The sequence below is a fragment of the Megalobrama amblycephala genome, linkage group LG2 (genome assembly GCF_018812025.1).
Source record: "Megalobrama amblycephala isolate DHTTF-2021 linkage group LG2, ASM1881202v1, whole genome shotgun sequence".
Classification (NCBI taxonomy): Eukaryota; Metazoa; Chordata; class Actinopteri; order Cypriniformes; family Xenocyprididae; genus Megalobrama; species Megalobrama amblycephala.
In genome coordinates this window covers 41,523,960-41,538,402 of record NC_063045.1, presented here as the reverse complement: position 1 = coordinate 41,538,402, position 14,443 = coordinate 41,523,960, and the positions used below count along the sequence as shown (strand labels likewise).

The window sequence follows — 14,443 nt, the reverse complement described above, 5'->3', positions numbered from 1 at the left end:
TCATTTAGGAAATGAGCAAAGGTTAAAATTTTTCATAGTAGGATTTTTGTTATGAATCCACACATAGAAGCTGGGCAGTCCAGACATCATTTGTAACACCTGAATTTGCAATAGCAAATTGGCAAAGCAGCTGTGTGCTCAATTTTTCTTTCTTTTTTCATTCCAAAGTATATGTTAATCTTGTCAAGTATTGTGTTCTTTGACATTACTCTTAAAGCGGACAGAGTCTCTCTCATAACTCAAAAACTGCTAAGCATAAAAAAAAAGAAGCTCAAAGCGATCTCCTTTGTACCTCTCTGAACGGACTCCAGCACTATCCATCAAATAATCTCCCATAAATCTGTTCTTTGCAATATCTGCACACATCAGTGAATAAAATACAACACACCTTTCAATGTAAAAAAATAAAATAAAAAAATAAAAAGCAGCTTTGTCAGCTACCCTAAAATGTGGTCTGATGTAATGGGATTGCCTTTGTGTGATGTTTGTACTTTTGGGTTTTGAAGTCTTTTATTTCAGTTTCTTTTATTTTGTTGTGGTTAATATTATAAAGGTCTCATTTCCTGTCTTTAGTTTCCTCTTCCTTCCACATGTTTATTGTTTCTAGTTTAGTCCTTGGGTGTGTCTCAGTCCACTCCCTAATCAGTTTCTGAAGCTGTCTTATCCGAATATTCCTACTTCCATAATATAGTAAGCAAAAACAGTATGTGACAGGAATATGTCGAAATAGTTTCATAAAACATTAGGCAAAATTACTCTGATGACCTATTGCTTCTGCTGAGACTCTGAAATGCACTTACAAATCATTCTTTACTATCCCATAAGGCCGCGGGAGAGGATTCATAAATGGTGGGTAAATGTGTGTTCACGCTATGTCATAATTACGAGATTTCAACTTGTAAAAAGCATTCACGTCCTTGTAGAACTCGTGATTACAATTTGTAAGCTGGGACTTTTCTAAGAACTATTACTTGTACCATATGATCACTGTACCACCTGACCTCTAAAGATTCATTTAGTTGATTCATCACTGATGCCAAAGAAACGCATAATTCCCAGTCCGATGACATGAACAGTTCAGAATAGAATGTCACGTGTTGTCATGTTGAAATTACGGTAATTACAGCATGGCCTAAATGCAGCATATGATGCAACTCTTGTTGCAGGTCACATGACAATCACAACGTGATAGATGTATTATGTCCAGATTGCATTCATGCACACATTCATAAATATAACACAAATTTTTAATGGTCAGAAAGCAAAAGAAATACCTACTCAAAGAGTATGGACAGAGTCAGCATATAAATGGCTGATAATACAGTATAGAAATACCCAGAATGCACCATAAAAAGCAGTGTGTCAGTACGATATGCTCACCTTTTTTTATTATCCAAAAAAGTAATGTTGAGAAATATTATTACAATATGTTTTCTATTTTAATGTATTTTAAAATTACATTTATTCCTGTGATGGTAAAGCTGAATTTTCAGCATCATTACTCCAGTCTTCAGTGTCACATGATCCTTCAGAAATAATTTTAATATTCTGATTTTCTGCTGAAGAAACATTTCTTAAACACTTGTACTGCATAATATATTTGTGAAAACCTATATCTGTTTTGCTTTTTAAAATTGTGGGTATATCATATGTGTCATCTGAATATTTTAACAGCTACACCACATATGTTGTTGATACCAGCTTTATTTGTGACCCTTATACAGGTATTTGAACAATCATTGTCTTAATGTTTAGTGGATCAAGGTACTTTCTAGGATCCAAATTTATGTTCATGATATACTGATTCACACCATGGAACTACTGAGTTAAAGGAGACACTCTAATGTCATCAGGGCCCTTTATGAGACTAAAACTTGGGTTTAAACAAACTTTACACAAAGAGGAAGCAAGACACACTGGCACTGTGTCAGCTTTCCATTTAAATGTTCTCTATTATGTGCTCTGTTGTGAAATGAATTATATCTGATATATAAAGATTCCTCTTGCGCACACAATAGGCCTGTGAGCACCTTCTTCCATCCTGCAATTCTCCTTTTTGAGCCATCTGTGCACTGTTAGGTTGCCAATTCCAAACATGTAATGGCTCGATTTGACATTAAAATAATATATATTTTCTAAAGCAGCCATTTGAGGGAGCAAAGGTTGGCAGCTCAGTTTACAGAGGAAAGCTTTACGTGAGTAAGACTTACACTAAGTTAATCCTCCTGTCACAGGTAGACTGATTACTCCATAGAAAAGAAATAGGATAAAGTAATAGTATGACTGTCTTAACTGCACCAAATGACAAAAGTGTCTCGGGGTTGCAGAAATTTGCTCACGCTTGTTAGGGAAGAAACATTAGGGATTCTACTCAACACCACAACTGGAAAAGGCCTAGATGAGCTGGAGCTTCATTAGAGAGTAAAACATGTAGTTTCATACAGACAGGATACAGTTACCCCAATTCTTTGCAGCTTTTTCTTTTCTTTTTTCCACATCTATAAGACTCTCAGTGTTGGAAATACTGAACACATCTATTTAGCTGTCACGTCTGTGAAGTCTAATGCAAAAAAACAAATTATATTCTTTTGCTTCATGACTTTAACACTTCTGCATTCATTATGGCATTATAAATGGCAGATGGAGTTGATGAAAAAGGAAAATCTTGTGCAAGTCCCCTGAATAGTAAAGTATTAGAGTTTGCTCTTTTATGCATAGAAATATCAAATTAAAACTGCAAAATCCATCGCAGGATGAATTATAATATAATATCTACTAATATAATGATTTTATTTTAAATAGAGGAATATTCATTTAAAATTTTAATATATAAAATATTTATAGTATAAATATTTGATAGATTTTCAATAATGATCCCATACTTTTGAACCCCACTGTATCAGATAAGTATCTTATTCTATTTAAATTCAGCTGCTGAAAACCAATGTAATATATACATATCTACAAATATTTTTTACAGTTGTCATGTCACCTATGTGTTCAGTAAGGACTACAGGCTGAAAAAGAAGGGGTTAAGAAAACAGTCTGTAAAATGCATGAAACCATGACTTAATAAGGGAGCGTCTGGCCAGGTTTTAGACAGGCAGATGTGGGCTGCGTGGATGGATGGGGCTTGGATCCAAGGCTGGGCCTTCACAGCATTAAATAACATCTGTCAGTCAAATTACTTCCACTTCCAGAAACATCCATTGTTAAAGGCCTTCAGAGGGTATGAGATCTGTTGTTTCCTGCTCTAGGTTCACTGAAGCCCAAAATCACTTAATATGCTCACACCTGCCGTGATATAAAATATAGTTTAAACTGTAAAACTGAATACAGATAAAGATTTATATACAATATAAGTATTTAGCACTATAAAACAGGAGTGATAGTCATGTTCAGCTGCTCTGTGAACGCAGCCATTGTTTCTCGCTGAAGATTCATTCCTCTCTGTCTTTATGTGTGTCGCCTCGGGCATATAATTTTATTTCTGCATGTCAAGTTACAGATGGTCCCCTGAAACCATATTGAAAATATTCAACATGATCATACGGGAAATCTGCGTGTTAGTTCTGAATGTTGTTCCACCTGAAGTGGAAGTATCTAGTCTGTGTCGGACAAACGCCACCTTGCGGCGAATATACATACCCTCAAATCACTCACATTGTGCCTTTGACGCCACATGGGAGATAGGCCTAATATATCTCCCTGTAAACCCGAATAAGTTGTGCTAACTCAAAAAATTTGAGGTATTCAGTTACATCAATTTTTTTTGAGACATGATTTTCTCAATTTTAAGTAAGCAGATCTACCAAGTTTTGAGTTTGTAGTACTTGTGCATGTTAATTTCTCCTAACTTGAAAGTACTGAGTTAGTTAACTCATACATTTTGATAGCAATTAACATAAAAGATTTAAACCTTTCGCACGTAAGTTTAAAATATTCTGGCTGACCCCCCAGCGTGAGTTTAAGTTAACCGTTATTTAGAACGTATCACTTTATGGTTTCCATGGTGACGTGTCATTGTTTGTTACGTGACACACCGCAGCGCTGAATGACTGATGATCTGCTTTCATTTAATTTTTCCTTTTTTATTCAAAATATTCACAAATTTGTTAACTATAGCATGAAATATCTAATATTCTGATTGCCAAATATGTGCAAGTGGATGTGTTTTGCTGTTTAAACACCTTTATAACGATCATGTTAGTTGAGCCATGCGCGATGGGCGCCGCCATGCTAGTTTGCGCCGCACAGAGAATCGGATCTGTTGGATTTACAACACGTTAATTTATCCACTTCTCCCAAATACATGAAACTAAGTGAGTCGGTGAACTGGGGAAGAATAAAGTAAGCTTTAAAGTTACTTTCACAATGTGTATCTGTTATGAATAAAACGTGTCGTCTAATTATAATGGAAAGGGTTGTTATTTCCGCTTCTATAGACATCATTGTGTATTTTACAAACTCTAAATATATTGTTTTGTTAGTACTCATGTGTATTTAAATGTCTGAAACCTAAAAAAAACATTATTTGGTTGAAAACACTGCATATATGTAATATATGAAAAGCGCTGCGCGTGTCCATCTCTAGGTTAGCGCCAGCCAAAGCGCGCATGCACATTTGAATTTGGCAGTTGATCACGTGATGCACTGAACGTTCTAATCACACCGGTGTGATCGTACGCTCCTGGGACCAGCCAAGACTGATCACACCGGTGTGATCGTACGCGTCAAAGGGTTAATTAACTTTTTTATTTTGAGTTCTTGCATCATTCACAACATGTGGCATAAAACACATCGAATACAATGCATGGCCTATAATTCCACATTAATCAGCCTTGAAAGCGTTTAAATCATATGGCCTCATTTTCAGTCAGATCTCTCATTTATATTACAGTAAAGCTGTAAATATTTTGATCAGGAAAAAATGTACATATTTATATTTAGTCGTCTTTTATGACAAATGAGTTCCTCTCGTCAGATGTTCTGATGTGTGAAACCTCATTCAAACAGTACTGCGAACAAAGATGATTGCTGCAAGACTCATTTAAATTCTTCCTGCTGGATGGCCATTTTCTCAAACACAAGGCTGAAGGCGCTCCAGAGCACACATGTAAAGGTAAATAGACTGTTGGTGAGCTCATTACAATTCCCTTTGGTGCTTTGTTCTTTTAGCCATTGTTTGCATTACCTGAAACTAATTAGTGGATTTTCTTGGTATTTAAAATGGTCTGCGTTTTGTAACGCAGCAAACATGATCAGTATGAGTGTTTGTATCAAATTGATCCTTAAAAGGTTGTACAAACTAAAATGTTAATGTGTGAATCTTCCAGTACAAAAAAGTACAACAATCATCTCAGCTCTAAATAACATTACCATGCCTTTTCATTGAGGTAAAATCAAGCCATTACATCCTCATTATCCTCAATCATTATGGAGCTTTGTTTGAATAAATCACTGGTAAATTATTTTATAGTGCCTGTGGTTTAAATGGCAGTGATTTACACACTTTTATTGTGGCACTTCTGTAATAGATTGAGGTTTAAAGGTTTAACACCCTTTGACCCACAGAAAAACATGGTCAGTAAAACAGCTTTTTTTTTTGCACAAAAACCCAAAGGTTGGAATGCTAGTTGTGTTCATGGTCTGTCAACATCTTGATTCATTGGTATAAATTTAAAACCCCTGTAAATCTTTTTTAAACCACATCACACAACCACAAAGTAATTTGTATACATTTCTAAAAATAGTAGAGTATGAAGCGCTAAATTAAGATTCCCTCAATTTCTCTCAGTTTCAGTGATCTTTTTTTCAGTCACTCTATAGAGTATCATTGGACACGCTAGTGTTAGATGACAAAGTGTGGCATATGCACTCGAAAAATAAAAATTACAGTAGCTTAATTAAACTGAAGAAAACTTTACATATATTTTCACTAATAAAAAAATACATATAAATAATACTATTCTAAATTATTGAATAAAATGTAAAATAAAATGTAATGTATATACAGGGGTTGGAAACACTGGCCAATATAGCGTTGGAGATTTGCCTATATATGAGTATATACAGTATATTGCAATCCACACAACATAATGGAAGATATATCAGCAGGCACAGATTAATGCACAGGCTTGCCTAGGCTCCAGTGCAGCCCACGTGTGCAAGGGCCCCGGATTGGCCAGACTATTTTTTTATTATTTTAAATTTACTTAAATTTACTACTTACATTTACGTCACTGCTATTGCTAGACGGCATTGAGGCAAATGTCCGAAAGAAATTACGATAGTGGTTAAAAGAAGGTTAAAAGAACAACGTTAACAAGATATACTGAAAAAAATCCCAAATGGGCTTGATACTTCAAGGCATTGGATACAAGTCAGGCAGTTTTTGAGATAGAGATCGTTAACGGAAGGAAATCTAATCATTCACCTATCATTCATCGACCTCAAATATGGCTTATCACTTGAAACATGTAAGTAGTAGCAACTTTAGAAGTCCGCTAATGTTAGCCTAGTCCTAGGGTGCGTCTCAATCAGCTCCCTACCAGCAAGCAATAGCCGTCATTTCACCGTCTCAGTTAACTATAAACCCGATATAGTCTGGCTATGAGTAACCCACTTTTAGCCAAAATAATCTTTACATAATCTGACATCATCAAATACATAAAGAACTATCTCCGATCAGCACGCAACAGATATGGGGTATGGGATGCCAGAAGGGCCAGAGAGCCATTGATCTTTATTCTCAATCAGGATAGGTGCAGTTTTGTTTTTATTTACATTTGTATTATTAATTTGAAGTTTGCTGAATAAAAGTTCTGTCATGAAAACTCTCTGAGTGTTTGGCATGGTAATGGGTATGACAATGCTGATATGTTTGGTCTTGGCGGAATACATCTGCTACGCTGCTGCTGCTTTTATTGCTGCTGTTGCTGCTGCTGTTGATTATTGCTGCTGCTGCTGCAGAGCAAGAACAGGATTTGCTACTGCCAATACATACACGACACGCTGCTATGAGCAAGTAAGACATGCTGCTGCTGTGCAATATAGCGTACATGAATTACCCATAGCAGATCTATACAGGTGGAGCTGGGGAAGGTGGAGCACTGCTAAGGCAAATGCTACTCATGTATTTGAAGACTGAGTATGCAAGCTCATTGGCTACTAATACAGCAGGAACCAATCATCTGTCCTATAGATATAATGATGTGATTACGAGCAGTTGAGTTAAGGACCTATTAGCCTGCCCATTTAGAGTTTCATGACAGAACTTTGTATTTTTCTTTCATTGCATTGCTTTTGTGTCGTTATTTTGATGGTCGAAAAAATATCAGTTTGATTTGCATTTTTGACCTGTTTTTTGAAGTCAATTTGATATTTTTTTTCATCAGCGTGTGGACGTCAAATTGACGTCAAAAAATTGATGTCAAAAAATTGATGTCAATTTGATGGGGTTTTTTTCGACATCAACTGGACATCAGTGTGTGGACTTCAAATTGATGTAAAAATAATTGACGTCAATTTGATGTCAAAATATTGAGGTCAATTTGATGTCAAAAACTGACGTCAATTTGATGTCAAAATATTGATGTCAATTTGATGACAAACATTGACGTCAATTTGTGGTCAAAAATTTACATCAATTTTAAATAAAAAAATTGACGTCAACTTGATGTAAAAAAATGACGTCAATTTGATGTCAAAATATTGACGTCAATTTTCTGTCAAAAAAACTGACATCAATTTGATGTCAATTTGATTTTAAAAAACTGACATCAATTTGATGTCAAAATATTAAAATCAATTTGATGTAAAAAAAAAACTGACGTCTTTTTGATATAAATGTACTCATGTATTTGAAGACTGAGCATGCAAGATCATTGGCTACTAATACAGCAGGAAACAATCATCTGTGTCCTATAGATATAATGATGTGATTCCAAGCAGTTGAGTTAAGGACCTATCAGCCTATTAGGACCTATTATCATTTAGAGTTTCATGACAGAACATTGTATTTTTCTTTCATTGCATTGCTTTTGTGTCGTTATTTTGGTGGTCAGAGTTTGGTTATAAAATGCGGCTGTCACACCAATAAATAACCATACTATGTGTGAATGTAACCATATTAAGGACTCAAATACAGGACTGACAACCGTATTCTGCTGCTGTGTGAACATGGCCTAAATTAGTGGCGCGAACAAGCCACACTCAGTCTCACAAGTACCAAAATGAGTGACTTACTGCACTTAAAAGTTAAAAAAAAATTGTCAAAATGCCCGTTTTAGCAATTATTCAGACAAACACAGTCAGTTTTGGATTGTTAAATAGCTAAGAAAGAGAACACATGTTGTGTAACAGTATTGGGTTCGTTCATAAACTCTTAAAGGGACAGCAGTCCAATATTCCTGCTGCTGTCTGTCATGTTATTTAAAGAACAAAAGACAAAGAAAATCACTTTCTGCTCTAGACTGAATATGTTTTATAACTTTATGGTAAGAATAAATCTGTATTTAATATTTACAATAAAGAATACATAAATTAAAGGTACAATATGTAATAATTTTGTCCGCTAGAGCTCGCTAGAAGCCTATTCAAAACAAAAGCGTAGCTTGATGACGCCAAGTTTGAGAGCTGAATCTTGGGACATGTGGTCTCCACCTCAAAGGACAGTGCAAAAGAATAGGGATTGGACTCGGGAAGAAAACATTTTCATGGATGCGATTATTAATGTTACTGTAGTATGAAGCAGAGCAGGACCGAGTGTTGTGGGACCTGAACGAGGCCATTGGAGCGATTGTGCAACACATGCTTCACGAGCAGTGGAACTTTTATTATGACACAGTCGCTGGTGCCGCTTCCGCTTTTCCGGTCATGAGTATGAGGTGACACAACTCCGTTTATCATATTAAATACATTTGTGAGTGTTGAAAATTATGTTATAACATACAACATTCTCTCGGCGGCTGCTGTGAGACACTGTTACACACTGCAGTAAGATAGATCAATTTTAAAATATAATATTAAATGTTGGATGGCTTGTGTTGTTGAATGGCATGCAATTCATTTTAAAACATATGTATGATGGAGAAAATTATGTATTACTGTTACTAAAAATAAAGGTGCATCTGATTATGCTATGTTAGCTATACTTCACAAAGTAGTGTTTTTCTCTGAGGCATGGTAAAGCATGGTACTCGCAAAAAAATCAAGAAAATTAGATTTAAACAATAAGACTAATCGTGTTGAGCTATATAACAACAATTTGTTTTCTGTCTATAAATATATCAAAACAGTTGTTCCCTTGTCTATTAAAACGTGTAATTAAAGCGGCTTTGGTGTTTCCATGGTTTCTACAAAATAAAACCGGAAACTGAGGGTTACCGCAGGTATGACGCAATTGACAGGCGACTCCTCACTCGTCCCGGAACCTTGGTTAAAATTGCAATTTTCTCACGATTTACAAATAGTTGGAAAAATTTGGGATATTGTAAGTACTCAAGTGAACAAAATATATAACACTGGCCTAGTGGTTTTGAGATATTTTACTGCAAAAATATTACATATTGCACCTTTAAGGTAACCAATGTAAAATAACACTGGATGTGTTATTTTACATTCGATTACTTTAATTTCTGTAGTATTTCTTACCTGAATAAAAACCTACTTAACCTGAAAAACTTAGTTTCATAGCTTTCTATTGTATTGCATTTATTTGTGCTGTTTGTCATTTTTTTATTTGTTCTTTTTTTTTTTTTACTGAATTTTACTTTTTTATGAAAATAAAACCTATGCTGTCAATTATAGTTCTAAGAAAGAAAATCGGAATCGGCATAAATAGGTGATCACACTATCAAAAAATCGTAAATCGGCGCATCTCTAGTTCCAACGAAAGCCACAGCAGAACTGCGACTCATATCAATGTTTTGTGATCGAACCAGGTGCCCCTGACCACCTTAATCCACCCCTGCATATCAGAGTTCAAAAGATGCCAAATTGTTGGTGCGCACCAAACCATTCTGGAGGACCATGTGCAGCTAATGGTTCAAACATTGTACCCTGAAGGGGGTGCCGTGTATCAGCATGATAATACCACAATACACACAGCAAGACTTGTTACAGAATGGTTTGATGAACATGAAAGTGAAGTTGAACATCTTCTATGTCCTGGACAGTCACCAGATATAAATATTTTTGAGCCACTTTGGGGTATTTTGGAGGAGCAAGTCAGAAAACGTTTTCTTCCACCAGCATCACATATTGACCTGGCCACTGCTGGAGAAGGAATGGCTCAAAATCCTTCTGGGCACTGCAAAGAACTTGTATCTGTCAATCCCAAGACGAATTGATGCTGTATTGGCTGCAAAAGGAGACCCTGTACCATAGTAATAAATTCTAAAACCAGGTGTCTCATATATATATATATATATATATATATATATATATATATATATATATATAGTTTTTTTTTTCTAGTCACGGTTTGTAAATAAAATAATAGACCACAGCTGGATGTAATCAGAATCACAACTGTGCTGAAGGTTCACTCTGAGTAAAAGGGGTAGTTCACACTGTTATGCCTATTAGCAAGTCTCTTGGTATAAAGTGAGCATGTTAGCACATGTGGCACATTATGACCTTCTGCAGTGACCTCCATGAGTTCAAATTGCTCAAAACATTAGAAAGAATGCTAACTATGACACATCTCTCATCCTTTTGTCAACATGAGTTTGAAAAAGCACTCTAAACCAGGATTGTAGATAGCCTCAAACAGAAAAGCCCAGGGCTTTGTCTTTCAAGTATGCCATTCTTTTTATGCATCATAAGTCGACTCAAACTCCTTTTATGTAATATTATACCATGGTGCTTATAATAAAACATTTTATTTATTATTTTTGGGTTGGAAACGGAGAATCTGTTCTCATTCAAGCCAGTTCCATTTTTCTAATGGTTTGTGTAAAGAATATCTGCACTATTCAGCGATGCCATGGCTGTGTCCAAAAGCTGAAAAATGCTGCCTCTGCAAGCAGGATACAGAGGTAGAAAGTCAAGGCACATCTGAATCCAATGCTTGTGCAACATCCTGTCTACTGAGATACCTTCATCTGATCGATTTTTGAAGGCTGCATAGATGTATCCTTCGCCGCTTATGATATCCCAGTATCCTGTAAATTCGATTCACACGGTTGTTGTACCGAAATTTTACTTGCAGTGAAATTTTGACTCCCCTGCTCCTGATTGGTTAATTCGGTGGGGAGGATGCTATACCTGAGTAGTCCCTAATCTCTAAAGCCCACACCTAATCCTAACCCTCACAGGAAGACACAGGGGAGTCATAATCTCATGGGGAGTCAGATTTTGATACCACACTGTGACATTTGAGCTAAAAAAAATAAAATTGCCATCTAAAAGTTGTGGTTGGTTTTTAGTTTGTGTGTAAATGTACATTTTAGATCAGCTTTTTCCACTTTTGAAGTCATTTCTAACAAGAAATTAGTATTGTAGTAATTAAATATTCACTTAGTTATCACCAAAGCTGTCTCTTTTTTGTTGTAGATCACTGTTATACTGCCTCAGAAACCTTTTGTGAGGTACTTTCTTGTGCAAAGCCTGCAAAGTTATTGCCTGATAGTCAGCTGCTTATGATTTTGAATGCAGCCAAACAGTGTGAAAAACCTGATTCCTGAACGAATGACTATGAGGTGGTCCTTTTTAGTAAATCATAAACAATGCTACCAGTTTAGTCTGATTCCAGAATGAATGACTCTTATGAGCCAGTTCTTTTTAGTAAATCGTAAACATGCAGCATGACCAGTGTAGTTGGTAGTGCAATCCCTGAATGAAAGACTTTTATGAGCCGGTTCTTTTTAGTGAATAACAAACATAGAGAGTAACCCAATTCCTGAATGAACAACTCTAATGAACCAGTTCTTTTTAGTAAATCATAAACATACAGAACAACCAGTTTATTCTGATTCTTGAAAAAAAGAGTGTTATAAACTGGTTCTTTTTAGTGAATCACAAACAGCGTGAACAAATTAGTCCGATTCCAGAATGAGCGAGTCTTATGAGCCAGTTCTTTTTAGTTAACCAAAACAAAAGGAGCAACCAGTGTAGTCTAACAACTAAACAAATGACTCTACCAGACAATACCAGCTCAATTTTGCTAGAGAACAGCATGACTATGCTGGTCCACCAGCTAGACCAGCACTATACCAGCTCTAACCAGCATAAAGCCTAGACCAACATGGAATTCATTAATGCTGGTTTATGCTGGATTTTTCAGCAAGTCTGTAGTTAAAGATACACATTATGATGATCAGTAGTGTTTTATAAATATGTATTAAATATTCATTTGTCACTTCTCAAAAAACTTTGTGTAAAAAAACTTTTACATTTTTAAAAAATGTATTTTGACATGAAGGATCTGATCACTTGGAAATGGTATCAGTAAATCCTTTAATGATTTCATTTTAATGATTAATGAGTTAATGATTTATTTTTTGCAAATCTAATCTAATCTCATTTAAAAATCATCTAGCATCATTCATTTTTCATTTTTCGTTTACAGCATGTTTTATAACACACATATCTGATTACTGCAACTATAGAAAGCACAAACACAGCAACGATAGCCAAAAGAACCAAAACCACATCCACAGAATGGTACGAGTACCATGGCATCTTGTAGAACTCGGAGCGCAGGTGAGTCGCACCTTTATTTCTGATCACATACTCGATCCAGAAGATAGCTGAGTCCAAAGGCCTCATCAACTGGTCCCTGTGTAGACTTGAGAGTCTCTGCATGTTCCTCCTGTAGGAGGCTTCACCAAGCAATTCCCGTAGGGCTTGTCCAAAAGTATGGCCACTGAACTCTGACAACTTAAGTATCTTACCCGCTCCTCTCTCCTGAACACGTAATAAGTTGTCAAACTGGTCAAAGAACAAAGGGATGCCCAAGATTGGTACCCCATGGTATATGGCCTCCTGCACTCCATTGGTTCCTCCGTGGGCTACGAAGGCTTTGATCTTGGAATGTCCCAGGAGGTCATTCTGTGGTATCCAGTCCACGATTAGAGTGTTGTTTCCCACAGTGGATGGGCGATCTCCAAGGTGTCTCCAGATGACTTTCTGAGGTAAACTAGCAAAAGCGGCCGCGATATCGTTCGCCATGTCGGCGGGGAGACTTTTAACAAGTGTTCCCAAAGACATAATAATAAAACCGTGCTCTCCTGAGCTCTGCACAAATGCTTCCAGATCTGCAGGAAGAGGCTTGGAAGGTTTGCACTGAAATCCACCCATGTAAACAACATTTGGCATTGTTGGTCTCGGAAACTCGAATACAAAATCAGCCCTCATGAGCCAGATATCAGCGGCTTGAATGAGGCTAACAATGTCTGTTTTGTAATCCAAATACTTCTCTATTAGTGCATCATAATGTGGACCCACCACAAATCTGTCCTGGAAGAAAATAAAGCCTTGAAATAAAACATTTTTAACCCTTTGAGTGAAACTCATTTTATCTGTATGACCAGTGCCTGGTAAAGGTACATAAGACATTGGAGACGGTGCTATAACAAAATGTCCTTCACCACTGGTGATCCATCGTACATTTAGAACAAGAGGGAGTTTTAGATAATGAGCTAAAAACACCCCACCTGCAATGGCAGGATCGGTGAGCACCAGGTCGTAACGTTCATTCTGAAGTCTTTTCACAAGTGTCTTGTCTTCTAAAATGGCCGACACCATTTTACAAGAAATATAATGTGCTTTTGACAGCATCATGAACAAATCGACCTGAAGCTGCAAGAATGACAGTCCAGAACCATCGCCTCTCTCTATTTGCATCACTTTCCATAAATACTCTTCAAAAAAGTTCTCAAATTCATTTGTTTCATCTGGGATTGTGATGGAAGTGTAGAGAGGGGACTTTTCCGTGATGTACCAGCTGGATTTGGGACGGATAATGGTGATGTTGTGGCCCCTGGAGTGCATCTCTTCTATCAGGACTTTCATATTGACCCAGTGGCTTCCATCGACAGGATACACTAAAACTTTACCTCCGCTGCAGCTCAGGGTGATAACAGACAAGGCCAAAAACAATCCAATAATAAAATGCGACTGGTTTGTAAGGGACTTCATTGTACCTGACCAAAAAGTAAAATAAAACAAAACAAATATGAATATATTATTAATTATTCCTCATTTGCACTAACAAATGTACAAATTATTAATGTACAAAACTAAAACAACTAAATTGTTACTAACTGACAAGACTCTTACCTTAATTGTTCATGCATGAGTAAAAGACAAACACTTGATCATTCCAGAACTCCATTCATCTGAGCCACTAAGTTCAAATTCTGCCCTTTGCCAAGACTTTACAAAGTCCACTTAAATTATTAACATTCAAATCAATAATTAACAAGCAGACACTGCA

At 36.3% G+C, this 14,443-nt stretch overlaps 1 protein-coding gene across 1 annotated transcript; it reads right to left on the bottom strand.

Annotated features, from left to right (window-relative positions):
* Nucleotides 1-12,443: 12,443 nt before the first annotated feature.
* LOC125258891 (UDP-glucuronosyltransferase 2A3-like) lies at nucleotides 12,444-14,393 on the bottom strand. Its single transcript, XM_048176094.1, has 2 exons — nucleotides 14,287-14,393; nucleotides 12,444-14,150 (listed from the first exon to the last, which is right to left on the bottom strand). Exon 2 carries the CDS (start codon nucleotides 14,143-14,145, stop codon nucleotides 12,547-12,549), a length of 1,599 nt encoding a protein of 532 aa, XP_048032051.1. The 5' UTR covers nucleotides 14,146-14,150; nucleotides 14,287-14,393; the 3' UTR covers nucleotides 12,444-12,546.
* Nucleotides 14,394-14,443: the final 50 nt, after the last annotated feature.

What these genes read in the sequence shown, in the direction of transcription:
- LOC125258891 (XM_048176094.1), bottom strand. Translation starts at nt 14,145, where the DNA reads ATGAAGTCCCTTACAAACCAGTCGCATTTTATTATTGGATTGTTTTTG.